Source organism: Natrix helvetica (assembly GCF_964273705.1).
Source record: "Natrix helvetica genome assembly, chromosome: 2".
Classification (NCBI taxonomy): domain Eukaryota; kingdom Metazoa; phylum Chordata; class Lepidosauria; order Squamata; family Natricidae; genus Natrix; species Natrix helvetica.
In genome coordinates this window covers 291,150,989-291,168,351 of record NC_138552.1, presented here as the reverse complement: position 1 = coordinate 291,168,351, position 17,363 = coordinate 291,150,989, and the positions used below count along the sequence as shown (strand labels likewise).

Sequence of the window (17,363 nt, the reverse complement as noted above, 5' to 3'; positions counted from 1 at the left end):
TGGGAGGGTGAAAAACGGGCCTCCCAGAAGTTCTGGAAGTCTGGAAATGGGCCTATTTTTAGCCTCCGGAGCCCAGGGGAAATCATTTTTGCCCTCCCGGAGCCTCGACAAAAGCCTCCAGAGCCTAGGGAGGGCGAAAAACGAGCCTTCCAGAAGTTCTGGAAGTCCTGAAATGGACTGGTTTTCGGCCTCCAGAGGGCCTCTAAAGCCCACGGGAGGCCATTTTCGCTCACCTGGAGGCTCACGGAAAGCCTCCAGAGCCTGAGGAGGGCAAAAACGCCTCCCCCCCCTCCCGTCGTGGTTCAGGAGCCCGAGTAGGCCACACTCACCTATGGCCACGCCCACCCAGCAACCGGGCAGAGAACCGGTTGCTAACGTTTTTCAATCCCACCCCGGCCTAAGCCCCCTGCACCCCGGAAAATTAAAGCCGCTCGTTACCTGTCCTTTCCTGTTGACCCCAATGATTCCAGCCGTGGCTTCGTGTGGCGCGGTGACGAAGATAGTTTCCCCACTGATTCTGTTCATGTAGATGCAGGTGCCTGTTTCAAGGTCGTACAGATGGATGTAACCGTATTTTGTGATCAGGAAGACCACATCGTGCTTCTCGCTAATCTGCAAATAGGAAGAGGAGGGAGGGGTAATTGGTAGCCACCTCAAGGCAAAGTTACTGTAGTTGAAAACCCACCAAAGACTGTTCAATGTATGCCATACGAGCCGAACAAGTTAGCACGGTCTTCGGTATCAAACTTCCATCCTAGTCGCGGAGACAGCTAACCTGCATTAAAGGTATCTTATTTGCTCATCCCCAGGTTTCAAAAATGTTAGTAGGCTTCATCTCGGTCCTGTGAGTTAAAAGGCTCACAACAGCCTATATGGTGCAATGTTTAAGGCATCAGCGTAGAAACTGGGAGACTGAGAGTTCTAATCCCGACTTAAGTGTAAAAGCCGGTTAGGTGACTTTGAGCCAATCACCAGGAGACTCTTGAGTTGCAACCTTAAACACTCAAAAAACCATTTCAACCCATTTCCCACAGAAAACTCCGGGAACCACAAAGGTCCTAACCGGAAGCCCTGTTCAATTCTGGAGCCAACCAGAAGTTCGGTTCCCCCCCCCCCCCATAGAATCTCCTCCTAGCGCGGCGTACTTTTTCCTCTACCTGTCATAACCGAAAGCCCTATTAATTGTGGAGCTGACCAGAAAACCTGCCCCTTGCCGTGGAGTCTTCTCCTGGCGTGCTATGCTTCTTCCCCCCGCCCCCCCGCCAACCAGAAGCTCCTCTCAAAATTGTCGCGACGACCGGCAACAGGGAGCCGCAGCAGAGGGATGAAAGAGCCACATGTGTCTCCAGAGCCACGGGTTGCTGACCCCTGTTCTAGTCAGCGCTATCTTACATAGTTCTAGCTATCTTGAGCCTGATGGCCCAGTGGTTAGGGTGCAGTACTGCAGGCTACTTCTGCTGACTGCCGGCTGCCTGCTATTTGGCAGTTCCAATCTCACCAGGCTCACGGTTGACTCTGCTTTTCATCCTTCCGAGGTCGGTAAAACGAGGACCCAGACTGTTGAGGGGCAAGAGGCTGACTGTGTAAACCGCTTAGAGAGGGCTCTAAAAGCACTGTGAAGCGGTATATAAGTCTAAGTGCTATTGCTATCTTATATGAAAGCCAGCTGGATGCCTTTGAGGCAATCCCCAGGAGACTCTGGGTTCTTGTCCCATCTTAGGCATAAAGCCAGGTGTGTTACCTTGAGCCAGCCCTTTCTCTCAGCCCCAGGAAGGTGGCAATGTCAAACCATATCTTTGGGGTGGGGGGGGGACCCTTGCCAAGCAAACTGCAGGGATGTGCCAGGCAGTCTGCAAGAATCAGACATGACTGAATGGAAAGGGGGGGGGGGGAATAAGGTAGACTAGACTCTGTGCAGATCCAGAATTACTTTTATTAGAACAGCTATTCTAAGAGCCATGGTGGCACAGTGGTTAGAATGCAGTACTGCAGGCTACTTCTGCTGACTGCCGGCTGCCTGCAATTTGGCAGTTCAAATCTCACCAGGCTCAAGGTTGACTCAGCCTCCCATCCTTCTGAGACTCGTAAAACGTGGACCCGGATTCTTGGGGGCAATGTGCTGACTCTGTAAACTGCTTGGAGCAGGCTGTAAGAGCACTGTGAAGCCGTATATAAGTCTAAGTGCTATTGCTATTGCAGGCTAACTCTGCTCACTGCCAGCAGTTCGATCCTGACTGGCTCAAATATGACTTAGCCTCCCATCCTTCCGAGATCGGTAAAATGAGGACCCAGATTGTTGGGGGCAATAGGCTGACTTTGTAAACCGCTTAGAGAGGCCTGTAAAAGCACCGTAAAGGGGTATATAAGTCTAAGGGCTATTGCTATTGTAAAAGAAGCTTGCAAGGCTTGACGTATTACCCTCCCCCCCCCTTTTATCTTCAGGTGAATTTGAGGGGCAGCTGGCTCTCCGAGATGAGATACTTTCGTAAACCATTTCCTTGGCCTGGGTTCAAGCTTCATTTATCTCCTCCTTGCCTGGTCTTCCCTGTGTCCTTCAAGGCCTTCTACCAGGCTCACTACTCTCTCCCCCCACCCTATTCATGCTTTTCTGCAGATAATTTTAAAAGAACACAGACTTTTTAGAGAATGAACTCTGCTCTTCTAAAACCAGCCAAGGCGTGCAGAGTCCCAGTTCATCAAAAACACGGTATGTTCATATAGATTGTTTGAACTGTCCAACTGCCAAGTTGCAAAGCTACCCAGACTAAGGATCAAGAGGCCTACCGAAGCCCCTAAATACCTGAACTTTGCTCTATAAATCACAGGTACAACATTAAATGCAAGGCTGGGAGCTGGGAAGCCTTAAGCCTTGCTAATTCTTTTAGTGTCTTGACTTGATTCCTTTAAGCCCCTCTGATTTTATTGAGTTAGTCATTTGTATACCACTTGATGGCTTTTACAAATAACCCAAGACATGAAACATACCTTCCGCCTTGTTCTCTCCACAACAACCCTGTGAGGTGGGTTGGGCTAAGAGTGAGTGGCTGGCCCAAAGTCACCCAGCTGGCTTACATGGCTAAGGCAGGACTTGAACTCAAGAGTCTCCTGCTTTTTAGCTTGGTATTCCGACTGAGGCTTCCCAAGAGCATGAAGCAAACCTCTTGTCCGGACAAAAAACCCTTTTATTAATTTGCTGTGAATTCTGCTCATTCACATCCAGCAAAGTCTTTCAAGGGAGGATTTACGGTCACAGACCTTATCTGGCTTGGAGAGCTGCCAGGCCGATATCTGCAAAACTTGGCAAGGAGTCTCAGAGAGTCACGAACCAATGAAGTGATCTAACTGTCTCCTGCAAACTCCACTCCCCTTTCGCTCCTCTTTTATTTCCTCTGGGAGGGGCCATTCATCCTCCACCCGTGGCTTTACTCGTAAGTCGACCCCTGTTCTTTAGCTGTTCCCTTCGTCTGGCAACTCTGCGCATACGCACACTGGGAACAGGCTCCAGCTGTTTTGTCTGCCTCACTGATGTCTGAAGGCAGCTCATAACTGGCATACGGCCCTGGGCCCTTCTCTGCTTCCCACACAGAGCCCTCATCAGAGCCTTCCCCAGACTCCAGGACTGGCCCATGCTCCTCCCCAACCTCCTCACTGTCCAAGTCAGCTGCCAGCTCTGCTGCCAGGCCACAACATAGACTAGGGATGTCCAGCCTTGGCAAGTTTAAGACTTGTGGACTTCAACTCCCCAAATTCCCCAGCCAGCACAAGTCTTAAAGTTGCCAAAGTTAGACACCCCTGCATTAGACAAAAAATTGGATCACATGGCCAGCTGGCCTGCTTATTCCATGGAGGAAGACCTAAAGGCCGTTGCTTGTTAATGTACCATACCTGCATTGCTACAGGGAAGTCGTTCTGGGCTTCCGGTGGGAAGAAGACGTCCACGGCTTTCTTAGGGAATGGCTGGTTTCCGGTGGGAGGTGCCCCGACCTCAATAATATGCAACTGTACAGAAAGAAAATCAGGTTGGAGGCCATCTTTAGAAAGGGATCCATGATTGCCAATACTAGGCTTTATCAAACAAGAAGAGGTGGCCCCAGGGCTGGAAACAGACCACAGGTAGCCCTTGGCGTACGATCACAATTGAGCCCAGAATTTATGTTGCGGAGTGAGAAAATTGGTTCAGCGGGTTTTGCCTCATTTTATGTTTCTTGCCACAGGTGTTAGGTGAATCACTGCCGTTGTTAAATTAGTAACAGTGTTGTTAAGTGAATCTCACTTCACCCATTGATTTTGCTTGTCAGGAAATGGCAAAAGGGGATCATGTGACACCCCCCCTCCCCTGGACACTGCAACCGTCATAAATATGACAGTTAGAACAATTAATCAGTGGAACAGAAGTTGCCTCCAGAAGTTCTGAATGCCCCAACACTGGAAGTTTTTAAGATGTTGGATAACTATTTGTCTGAAAAGGTATAGGGTTTCCTGACTAAACAGGGGGTTGGACTAGAAGACCTCCAAGGTCCCTTCCAACTCTGCTATTGAATTGTAATTAGTATTGGTATTGGTATTGGTATTGGTATTGTATTGTATGTCAGTTGCCAACCACCTGAATTTTGAATATGTGACTATGGGAATGCTGCAATGGTTGCAAGTATGAAAAACGGTCGTACGGTCACTTTTCCAGTGCCACTGTAACTTCGGTCACTAAATGAACTGTTGTAAGTCGAGGATGACCTGCCTGTGTCATTCTAATCACCTAGATTCTGGTCAGCATACAATAAGCAAATCGTGTCCTGCATTCAGATGTTAAGCAAGTGGTGCGGTGGCCTAGAGGTGGAGCTCTCGCCTCGCATTTGGGAGGCTGTGAGTTCGATCCTAAGTAGAGGCAGATATTTCTCTCTCTGGGCACGATGAGAATATATCTGCTGAATATAACTCCGCATTGGCGATCTGGAAGAGCATCCGGCCAGTAAACACTCAGCTCCATTCAGTTGCCCAAACTCCACCCCACAAGGGATTATGGGGTCACTGAATAGAGATGATGATGATTCAGATGTTAAGTCCTGTATGCCTTCTGTTAATCAGGATGGGATGCTCTTCACTCGCATCCAATACCTGAAGCAAGAAGTTACAGCAGCACTGAAAAAAATGACGTACGGTGGTCAGTTGGTCAAACTTCACATGCTTGGCATCTACTTACAATGACCGTGGCATCCTGGGCTCGTGCGATTGCTATTTGGGACCTTCCCAGCTGGCTAACGGCGAGCAAAATCAACAGGGGATGCCAGGTTTGCTTAATGACCACGTGACTCACTTGCCGCCCCGAGTCCTACTTGGAAAGGGAGCGGCTAATAAATCCATTTTTATTTATTTATTTATTTATTTAAAAACTTCAGTGATTCACTTAGCAAACATGGCAAAAAAAAAAATAATTCAGGTGCGACTCACTTAACAACCGACTCGCTTAGAAACAGGTGTTCTGGTCCCAGCTGTGGTTGTAAGTCGAGGACTTCCTGTATAAAATAAAAACCCACTGAAGGCCAAAGTCCCCTCCCCAGAGATGGATGAATGGAGATGGGACCCACAGGCTCACCTTGCCTCCGGCTTGCCCCCGGACTGCGAAGCAGAACAGAGTGGATTCTTCCGTATTGCCTTCCATCTTGAATTGGGCAAAACTGGCAGCGTGGCCTTCGATGGGCTGTGACACTTTCCTATCCACAGAATAAAGTTGCATCGCTCCGACGACACGGTTTTGCTTTAAGAAGGGAAGGGAAGGGGTCGTGAGAACATTGAACCTACAGCATTAAACTAGCAGAACACTTTAAACCGGAGGTCTCCCAACCTGGCCGCTTTAAGACATGTTGACTTCAACTCCCAGAATTATGGGAGTTGAAGTCTACAAGTCTTAAAGGCTGGCTGAGGAATTCTGGGAGTTGAAGCCTACAAGTCTTAAAGGCTGGCTGAGGAATTCTGGGAGTTGAAGCCTACAAGTCTTAAAGGCTGGCTGAGGAATTCTGGGAGTTGAAGCCTACAAGTCTTAAAGGCTGGCTGAGGAATTCTGGGAGTTGAAGCCTACAAGTCTTAAAGGCTGGCTGAGGAATTCTGGGAGTTGAAGCCTACAAGTCTTAAAGGCTGGCTGAGGAATTCTGGGAGTTGAAGCCTACAAGTCTTAAAGGCTGGCTGAGGAATTCTGGGAGTTGAAGCCTACAAGTCTTAAAGGCTGGCTGAGGAATTCTGGGAGTTGAAGCCTACAAGTCTTAAAGGCTGGCTGAGGAATTCTGGGAGTTGAAGCCTACAAGTCTTAAAGGCTGGCTGAGGAATTCTGGGAGTTGAAGCCTACAAGTCTTAAAGGCTGGCTGAGGAATTCTGGGAGTTGAAGCCTACAAGTCTTAAAGGCTGGCTGAGGAATTCTGGGAGTTGAAGCCTACAAGTCTTAAAGGCTGGCTGAGGAATTCTGGGAGTTGAAGCCTACAAGTCTTAAAGGCTGGCTGAGGAATTCTGGGAGTTGAAGCCTACAAGTCTTAAAGGCTGGCTGAGGAATTCTGGGAGTTGAAGCCTACAAGTCTTAAAGGCTGGCTGAGGAATTCTGGGAGTTGAAGCCTACAAGTCTTAAAGGCTGGCTGAGGAATTCTGGGGCAGAAAAGACTGAAAAGACTGGAGGCCTCCACACAAGGCAAATGCCAGCAATACAGCCACCAAAGCTACCACAACAGGGTGACTTATCCCTCCCCCTGTTAATTGTGGCCCGGCATTATTAAAATAAAAACCTATTTCCAATGCATTTGAAACCAAATCTCGTTACATTACCAGGCGTCTCGGGGAGGCCAACACCTTAAGAGAGTTGATAAACGTCTGAGATTTGGGTTTCGAAAGAAAATAATTAATAACAGAGGCTGAAACCTGGGTTTTAAGACTGGAAGTGGGGGGGGGGGGTGAGTTAAATCAAGGAAGCTTTTAACCCTTAACCGTAGACCTGAGGTCCTAGTGACCGCAACTGTTTTCCAAAATGTTCGGAACACCCCTATTTTTAGAAATGGACCATTCCGGTTGCGAACAGAATTTATAAAATGTGTTAATTTGACCAATAAATGAAAATTGTAATGATACAAAGTACATTTAGCAACATATCCCACCTATTACCGTATTTTTTCGGAGTATAAGAAGCACCTTTTTCCCTCAAAAAAGAGGCTGAAAATCTGGGTGCGTCTTATACATTGAATACAGCATTTTTGGCCCCGCCCCCTTCACAAACAAGGACATGCATAGCCTTTAGGAGGCTTATAGAGTGCTCCTGGGGGCTGGGGAGGGCAAAAATGAGCGAAAAACAGGCCGGTTTTTGCTCACCCCACCCCGCAGCCCCCAAGAGCAATCTACAAGCCTCCTAAAGGCTATGCATGTCCTTTTGGGGGGGGGGGGAACGGGCCTGTTTTCGCGAAAAACGGGTTGTTTTGGGGAGGTCTGCAGAGTGCAAAAACTTTTTTTTAAAATTTGCCTCTTCAAAACCTTGGTGAGTCTTATACTCTGAAAAATACGGTATTTTCACAGATTAAGGAGATTGTATGAATGATCATTATGACCTCATGTCTATAATAGCGTAGGCGACATAGTCCGTCTGTGGCTAAGGGTTAAACTAGGAACCACCGCATAGGATGAAAATCGGAAATGTTTCTCTTTTCATTTGCCCCCAATTCTGCCTGCAGGATGTGTGTCTCTTTGTGTAACCAACAAAATTTCAAGGTGAGGTTTCTAGCAGGGGTCCTTCGCAGATTAGCTGTTGAGGCTTTGCCAACGCTCTGCGGAGAGATCAAGGCTGCACGGGAAGCAGAACTAAAATGGGTCACGGACTGGCCTCGGAGACAAAGATTTCAATTTTGCGACAACAAACAGTTCTAGAGGGGAATTTTGGCTGCTTTCTCACAGAATGTACGTGAGAAAGTAACCACCTTCTCTCCCACGTCCTCTAACAGAGATCCCAGCTTTAATTAATGCTCATTCCCATTCAGGCTATAAAAAAGGTAAAGGAATCCCTGCGGATTTTACTGCGTTAGTTGTTGCCGACTGAAGGGGACATTGCTCATCTCCATTTCAAGTTCGCACTCTACGAAGATATTTCATTGGTCGTTGGGCCAGCATGATGTCACAGAGCGCTGTTACCGTCCTACCATAATGGTACCTATTTATCTCCTCGCATTTGCATGCTTTGGAGCTATACCAGGGGTGTCCAAACTTGGGAACTTTAAGACTTGTGGACTTCAACTCCCAGAATTCCCCAGCCAGCATGGCTGGCTGGGGAATTCTGGGAGTTGAAGTCCACATGTCTTAAAGTTCCCAAGTTTGGACACCCCTGAGCTATACCATTTGTCTGAAATGGGCTGTGATGGCGAACCTATGGCATGCATGCTGGAAGTGGCATGCAGACCCACCTCTCCGGGAACACCACCCGTCACCTGTTGCTCTTCCGGGTTCCGGTGTGCTGGCCAGCTGGTGTTTGCGCACGCATGCTTGCCAAAAACTAAAATTCCAGTTTGCTGGCGTGCATGCGTGCGCAGGAAAGCACAAGCTCAACTTCCCAGCATGCACATGCGCGCCGTCCCACTACTCTTCTAGTTTCCAGCACTCCCGCGTGCGTGCCAAGGAGCTGCTGTTCCCATTTCATCTCAAGCTACCGCAGGGCCTTAATATTCTTACCTGTGCAGAAATTCCAGTCAGAAGCAACCATTTCTGCTTGGCATCGGTACGGTAATTGATAATCTGGCAACCCGCAAGGCTGGAATGACGATCAAACATTTTGACCGGCTGAGACTCTCCTTCCATGCTCCAGTGGTAAACAGCGTTGTCGGTCACCAGCGCCACGGTGTTCAGGGAAATCCACTTCCAGAAGGTGACATCATCCGTCATGGTGTGAGCCTTCATTTTGCTCTTCATCTCAATGTTAAAAATCTGAAGGGTCTTCCCAGCTAAAGACAGGAGCATGAATTAATTGAGCGGAGTTCCTCGGGATGGCACCGTCACTTAGCAGCCTGCAGATGTTTAAGCCTGCGAAGATTATCTGGATATCCAAATCCCAGCCCAGGGAAAGGATCATGCACGGTCACGTGACAGTAAAAATGGCCGAATTCTCATGGGCCATTTCTGTCCTACGTGAGTCTAAGAGAGCCAAGGGCTGAACTGATTTAAGGGCTTTCAAAGCCAGTTGCAGCACACGTGTTTTCTCTCATGATGCTCCACATTCATGCAAAGTTACTCATCCTTAACCCAAGCAACTCATTTCACGTCTTGCTTGAGAAGATAAAAAGTACACCAAGACATACAACATCAGTGCAACACACACGTTAATAATATCCGTATCTAGGAGAAATACGGGGATCGCCCAAGGTTAGCTGCCCTGTCTTATCTTGTGGGCACTTCTGTGGATGGAGTTGTTAGTTTAAGCTTTTTAAACAAACTGCTGCCCTTAACGCATACTATGGACTAAAACATACAGCAAACACGGGTGGGGGGGGGGAGGGTTAGAAAGGGGAGAGAGTATATTTACAACTAGGAAGAGTGGGGGTGCAGGTCACCAAGAGGAATACCCCAAGAATGTTCAACATGGGTCACGCTGCCAACTTTCAAAGTGGGGTCCTTGAGGATCTCTGAACTTGGTTACTTTCTTGCAGACGTTTCATTACCCAGCTATGTTACATCATCAGTGCTGAAAGAGAGGAGGTAAACTCTCGGTTTATCTACCAATCGCTTACTCTGCCAGTGTTGGTGAGACTGTTCATGCAAGTTCCCCAACAACAGCCTCGTCAAGGAATCGCTATGAACCATCCCACGAATACTGACGGGACAAGCCTGATTTGTATATAAAATGAGAGAAAACCCCACTCCCTCCTAGCACTGATGACATTACCTAGTTGGGTAATGAAAAGTTTTCTGCAAGGAAACAACCAAGCTCCGAGGACCAAGAACCCCACTGGTCAACCCTGAGCTACAGATAATCTCTTCTACTGGTACTTTCAAAGCCCTTCTTATATGTGGTGTTAAGTGTGCATTAGCCGAGACCCACAAACCAGGAAAATGTGTGTCTGAATTCCTGTGTGGGTATCTAAATTCAGGAAATGGCCTTCCATATAATCTAATCTAACCTCTCTAATCTGCTACACAGGATCGCTCTCTAAGAATAAAATGAGAACTCCTCTGAAGATCTTTGAGGAAAATGTAGGATAGAGAAGGGATAAAACACAAATAATTAGAACCCTGTGAAATTACCCCCCTTACATGTCAATTACCGTAAAGCAGGGTGGATAGTCCTCCCCCTCACTATGGAGAACTAGGGCCCTTTTATGATTTGTGGACTTAATACAATACAATACAATATAGTAGCAGAGTTGGAAGGGACCTTGGAGGTCTTCTAGTCCAACCCCCTGCCTAGGCAGGAAACCCTATACCGTTCCAGACAAATGGCTATCCAACATCTCCTTAAAGACTTCCAGTGTTGGGGCATTCACAACTTCTGGAGGCAACTTCTGTTCCACTGATTCATTGTTCTAACTGCCAGGAAATTCCTCCTCAGTTCTAGGTTGCTTCTCTCCTTGATTAGTTTCCATCCATTGCTTCTTGTTCTACCCTCAGGTGCCTTGGAGTATAGTTTGACTCCCTCTTCTTTGTGGCAACCCCTGAGATATTGGAAGACTGCTATCATGTCTCCCCTAGTCCTTCTTTCTCTTAAGCTAAACATACCCTAAACAAACTTCAAGTCCCAGAATTCCTGAGCTTAAGACTTGCGAACTTCCTGGCTCAGGAATCCTGGGACTTGAAGTCCACAAATCATAAAAGGGCCCTAGTTCCCCACCCCTGCTATAAAATATTGATGATGTTGTTTAAAAGGACAAGCACGGGGAAGAGAATATACCTCTACGTAAAGATAGGACATTTGTGGAAGGGAGGAGCAGGGGGAGGCAGGGGAGGCTAGAAGCGAACATACTGGAACAAGGGGAGAACAGGCTAAAACGTTTGGAGGGCGGGGGGACTAAGAGGTTGAGCTACAGATACTTCCAAGGACACTACCAGCCCCACAAGACTGCACCACCTTCAATCCAAAGGAACACAAAGCACTGGAACTATGCAGGTAAAGACTTTCAAAGCTAATGAAACACTAAATTTGAGGGTTAAAAGACTCACACTTGTCCACCAAAGAGTTAGATTCCATATTCAGATGTTGTCCTTTAAATAGAAGGTTAAGCTGATTTTTTTTTTAAAAAAAAAGCAACAATAACAACAACCCTACATGATCATGGATTTCAGGAGGGTAGTTTTTACAAGGGAGGTGCTAGGGAACTGCCTTGAATCCTGAACGAATGGGGGTATAAATCAATATTTATATACATAAATCAATAGGCTAAGAACTCGTCCCTTTTTTTTTTCCTTTGAAAGCCCGAAAGGCTTCATTTCAGCCCCCCACCACGTTATATATACAGAATAAACACAAAAAGCAATATACAGCCAGATATGATATTGTAAGTCTCTGTCCCGTTTATAAAAAGTCCGATGCGCACCCAAGCAGAAATGCTTGCAGGTTCTAGCATTAATCCATTATTATTTCCCCGCCTTCCCAATTGTCACCGAGTGCTGGAACCCCAAATTTCACACGACATGAAGAGTGATTCTGGTTAGGGATGCGCAGAACTAACTAATCCAGAAGATGTCCAGGAGTGTCCCAGAGCATCCCGTTCCTGGATCACTGAGTTTTGCCCATCGGCAGCCCTTCGTAAATGCGGCAAACGCTAATTTTTGAAGCCTTCCAATCTTTTGGCATTCTCTTTTCATAAAACGGGACAAAGGCAAATACAATCCGAAACAGAGGTAACTCACCATCTGCACACACAAGAAAGCATTAGGAAGTGTGACAAAAATAGTGATAAAACATTAAAGCCGTCAGAAAAGAGGACGCTGCTGTAATGAGACAGTTGAGACCTTAAGTTTATCCACCACGGGGAGGGAAACAAAAACGTGGCAATCTGTGGACATTGCTGTGCTTTGGGGGAAGAAAAGAAGTGGTTTATCCGAGACATTTAGCATCCATTGTAAAGATACCGTGTTTCCCTGAAAATAAGACAGGGTCTTTTTTTTTTGACTCCCAAAATAAGCGCTTGCCCTTATTTTGGGGGGAGGGAGGTTGGCGGTCTTATTCTTTTTGAGATGCAAGAGGCGGTGAGTGTGGTCACCTCATGGCTGCTATTGTGTTGCAATATTTTCAAGGGAGGGCTTACTTTAGCACATGCGCTCAAAAGCCCAACTGGGCTTATTATGTGGGGAGGTCTTATTTTGGGGGAAACAAGGTAGTTCAAGTTGGGACGTGAGTTGGAACCGTAAGAGGCCTAAGGTAGAATATAACTATAGCCGCGTAAGGCAGCGACCCCCAACCTTTTGGGCACCAGGGACCAGTCCCGTGGGGAGAGGCTTTTCCGTGGAATCGAGGGAGCATGGTTTTGCATGCTGCCAGCATCCCGCGGATGGGGCTTTGCTTGTTTGTGAGGACCAGTTGCTGGCATGCCATGGATCAATGCTAGTCCACGGATCAGGGTTTGGGGACCCTTGCGTAAGGATTCCCTGAGGATTTTACCCCTCTACTTGTTGCTGACTATAGGGGGCAGTGCTCGTCTCCATTTCAAGACTGTTGAGATTTCCCCGGTCACGTGGCCAGCATCACGTCACAGAACGCTGTTGCTTTACCACCAAGTTGATACCTATTTATCTACTCGCATTTGCCTGCTGTCGACTTGCTAGATTGGCAATTGAGGGGGAGGACGGGAGCTCACCCGTCGCACGGCCCTCGGGCCTTGAACCCGGGCTGCTGGATTTCCAACCAACAAGCCCTGCATCTTAACCACCACGCCACCCCCATAGTCGTGTAAGAGGAACTATAATTTCATTTTTATTTACCCCTATAATGATCTAGATCAGGAGATATTCGCAGGGGTGGGCTCCTGGGGGTTTGAACGGGTTCGGGCGATCCTCTAGCTAGGATTCTGCCCAGTTTGGCGAACCCCCAAATGCCACTTCTGGCCATGCCTACCCCACACCTCCCCGCCCATCCCAGGAGTCTCCACGTGGCCCATTCATCATGCCAGGTAAGTGCAGGGCCTGCGGGAAGCTCAGCGGGGGGGGGGGGGGGGGAATGAGCCTACCGGAGGTTCTAGAGTCAGGAAACGGGTTTGTTTCCAGCCTCCAGAGGTCAGGGGAAACAGTTTTCACCCTCCCGGAGGCGCAAGGAAAGCCTCCGGAGCCTGGGGAAGGCGAAAAATGTCCCCACCTCGCCGTGGTAGAGGAGGCCGACTAGGCCACGCTCACCATGCCACTCCCACACAGCAACGGGGCAGCGAACCCATTGCTACAATTTTTGAAGCCCATCCCTGGATATTCAGCATATAACAGGGTAGGAAATTTGTGCATGCCTTAGGAGAATAAAAGTCAATTGTGTTTGCAGGAAGTATCTACATCTTTGCCCTGAAATATTTTAACAAAACCTCCATGCTGCTGCTGCTTCTTCTTCTTCTTTTTTTTAAAAGACAGCACATATATTTTTTTCTATTGCTACAGATTAAAAGGGCACATTTTAAGATAGGATAATGCCGAGATGGTCAAATGCTTGGGAACTAATCCATCCCGTGACTTCTCACACAATTATTGTTGTAAACACTGGGCAAAGCACAGTCTTTCCTTGCTATCAAGGGGAGAACATGAAAATTTAGGCTTATGTCATTAGCAACGGCGGTTCCAACAAGGAACCTGGGATGCCGAGACACTTCAGCAGGCACATTTAAAATCCAAGCCTTGGAATCATGAAAAGGGGAAATCGGCTGGAGAACATTTTCCGTACCTTTGAGGGCAATCACTTTGCTAGCAGGGTTCATGATGGCGCTGTCGGCCGAAATTGGCCGTCGGATCGGGTTGTTCGGGTCATTCATATCAATGATGACCACCTGAGCTTGCTCTCCCACTTTCTCTCGTATGCAGATGAATTTGTCCGATTCCATGGTCAACGTACTGAAGCCGATGTTGGCTGGGTTGATACCCAGGTTCTGGAGCTAAAAACAAAACACAGGAGGAACATCAAGGTTTGAACAATTCAGCAAACCCCCTTTCATGGCTAATAGTAATAGCAGCAACAACAGCTGTCAATTGCAAAATGCAGTTTGACTTGGAACAACTGACATCCTGTGACAATATTCTCCAAAGCACCTGAGGGTAGGACAAGAAGCAATGGGTGGAAATGGGAGAGAATCAAGATCACGTGAAGGGTTAATACCACTTTATAAGGCCTTGGGAAGGCCACACTTGGAATACGGCATTCAGTTTTGGTCGCCAGGATGTAGAAAAGATGTGGAGACTCTAGAAAGAGTGGAGAGAAGAGCAACAAAGAGGATTAAGGGACTGGAGTCTAAAACATATGAAGAACGGTTGCAGGAACTGGGTATGTTTAGTTTAAGAGAAAGAAGGACTAGGGGAGACATGATAGCAGTGTTCCAATATCTCAGGGGTTGCCCCAAAGAAGAGGGAGTCAAACTATTTTCCAAGGCACCTGAGGGTAGAACAAGAAGCAATGGGTGGAAACTAATCAAGGAGAGAAGCAACTTAGAACTGAGGAGAAATTTCCTGACAGTTAGAACAATTAATCAGTGGAACAGAAGTTGCCTCCAGAAGTTGTGAATGCCCCAACACTGGAAGTCTTTAAGATGATGCTGAATAGCCATTTGTCTGAAACGGTATAGGGTTTCCTGCCTAGGCAAGGGGTTGGACTAGAAGACCTCCAAGGTCCCTTCCAACTCTCCTATTGTATTGTATTGAAATCAATCAAGGAGAGAAGCAACTTAGAACTGAGGAGAAATTTCTGACAGTTAGAACAATTAATCAGTGGAACAAATTCCCTCCAGAAGTTGTGAATGCTCTAACACTGGAAGTTTTTAAGAAGAGATTGGACAATTATTTGTCTGAGACGGTAGAGAGCCGTGATGGCAAACCTATGTCATGTGTGCCACAAGTGGCAGCAGACCCCCCTCTGCCGGCACGTGAGCCATCGCCCCAGCTCAGGTCCACCGCGCATGCGTGCGCCCTCCCGCCGCCCAGTACAACGTAAACTGTTGTATTTATGGATTACTTGTGTTTATGATAGTTGAGTGTCCTGGAGATGTGTGGTTGCTATTTGTAATCTTTCCAGCCAGGTTCCAAAAAGAAACAGGGGAACACAGATTCACTTAACATCCTCGTGATTCACTTAATGTCTGTAGTGATGTGTTTCCCAGCCATGGCAAAAAAAAAAAAAAAAGTTCATAAAATCCCACACAACTCACAACTAAAAATGCCTTGGGTAGGAACAGAAATTCCACTGCCGATTATGGCTGTAAATGGAGAATTTACTACAATGGCCAGGACTTTTTCCTCTAACTGATGAAAGATTGTTTTTACTTATTTTAAAAAATATTGTTAGCTGCCAGGCACTAAAACTTTGGGAGAGTAGCCAGCTAATCTCGGCTACTGCTCATACCATCACTTATCCTGGTCAAATAGGATCAAGACGTAGTGTTGATTAATGTAAAATAATAATTTGAGCTGCTCAACAGCTACTGAATAGCTCAGGGGTTGGCAACCTGCTGCTTTGGAGGTTCCTTCATGCCTCTACTGCAGCTCCATCGCCAGTCGGCTCCACAATTGATAGGATTTTTGGTTAGGACAGGTAGTGGAAAAAGGATGCCGCACTAGAAGGAGACTCTATGGTGGGGGAAGCGGACTTCCGGTCAGCTCCAGAATTGAACGGGGGGGGGGGGGCTTCCGTTTAGGACCTTTGTGGCTCTTTTGAGTGTTTAGGGTTGCCGACCCCTGGAATATTCCAAGATATACGGTCTGGAAAAGCTACAAAAAATTATGCCCTGATTACGTTTTCCGCTTTCACCAGCTTTGAGGGGGGGCAGTTTATTTATTTTGTTTTTAAGCTAAGACAGGACAGTTTCTCAACCTTGGCAATTTGAAGATGTGTGGACTTCAACTCCCAGAATTCCCTAGGCCAGCGTCTCCACAACGCCTTACATTTGGCCAAGTTTGAAAAAGGAGGATTTCGAATTGATCAAAAGTATAAGGGGGGGGGGGTTCCTCAGTAAATACCCGTTTGCCCTAAGCCACCGCTCTTAAATAAATCACAGTTGACTCATGGCATGTCCCTACTAACCATAAACCACAATGGCTGGGTTTATAGATTTAAGATGCTAAGGCAACAGCAAAGCAAGCTACTTTTTGCTTACTGGAGGACGAGGCTTCCTTTAGAAAATGGAAAGCTAGAAAGCGTTCCACATTTGTTCTACTTGGATGACTCCCTTAAGCAGCAATTACTAAACAGCCCGACATTTTTCCTACTTCAACAGGATTTAACCACCCGCTGCATGTGGGGCTTAGGAATCGGCCATGAAATTTAAGACGACCGAAAGCAGCTTTCAGAACCGTTATTCTCTTTTCTAAAAGCCACGTTTAAGCAACTACTACTCGATTGTGGTTTGCAGTAAGGGGTCTTAACGTTAACGTCCTACTTAGCTGTGAGGCTGAGGACAGTCATTCAGCCAGCAAAAAAAACAGCCTCCGAGGGCCATTTCTTTCGAAAGAGATTTCCCCTTCTGTTGCAATTTCCCTGGAAGTTTCACTTCCGCACTTATGCAAGTTCGTCTTTTTACTACCCGGAGTGATTCATTCATTCAAGGCAACCGGTTCGTGTTTCCTCAGACATTTTTCTGGAATCACTCCCGTCCGAACGGATGCAAGAACTCGGGGCCGTGAATTCATTATGTCTTTCCGTGAAAAACTACTGGGCAACTACTGAACCGGGATGTCCAGGCATGTGGAGAACCTTCTAGGCATGCGCAGAAGGTCCATGACGACGTCTGGGTGGGTGGGCGGAGCCTTGCACCGCCACCACTACCGGTTCACCCAAACCAACAGAATGACACCTCTGCTTCTACCGTTGCACCATAGAGAGTATTTCAACTTGCTGCACCTGTGTCTGGTTTGCCAATTGCCCAGTGGCAGATAGGACGGCGCTCCAGAGGGTCAACGTCATTGCCCAGAGGATCATGGGTTGCCCTTTCCCCTCCTTGGAAGAGCTTGAGAGCTCCCGCTGCCTTAAGAAAGTTCAAAACATTCTTAAAGATCCATCTCATCCTGGACACCCCCCCCCCTTTTTTTTTTTTGAACTATTACCATCCGGCAGACGGTACAGGATAATAAAAACAAAGACAGATAGGCTGAAAAACAGCTTCTATCCCAGGGCAGTAACCGTATTGAATTCTACTGTATAGTAAAATATTAATGCAATATCAGGGGGTTTTCAATTTTAATTA

At 47.2% G+C, this 17,363-nt stretch overlaps 1 protein-coding gene across 1 annotated transcript in view; it reads right to left on the bottom strand.

The window, feature by feature from the left end:
* Positions 1 to 17,363, bottom strand: part of CLTC (clathrin heavy chain) — a 112,666-nt gene that overhangs the window by 60,372 nt on the left and 34,931 nt on the right. The window contains exons 2-6 of the mRNA XM_081945372.1: positions 13,862 to 14,069; positions 8,686 to 8,954; positions 5,591 to 5,752; positions 3,886 to 3,999; positions 439 to 612 (exon numbers count right to left, since the gene is read on the bottom strand). Of these exons, the coding sequence (XP_081801498.1) occupies positions 439 to 612; positions 3,886 to 3,999; positions 5,591 to 5,752; positions 8,686 to 8,954; positions 13,862 to 14,069 (927 nt within the window). The remainder of the gene's footprint in view (positions 1 to 438; positions 613 to 3,885; positions 4,000 to 5,590; positions 5,753 to 8,685; positions 8,955 to 13,861; positions 14,070 to 17,363) is intronic.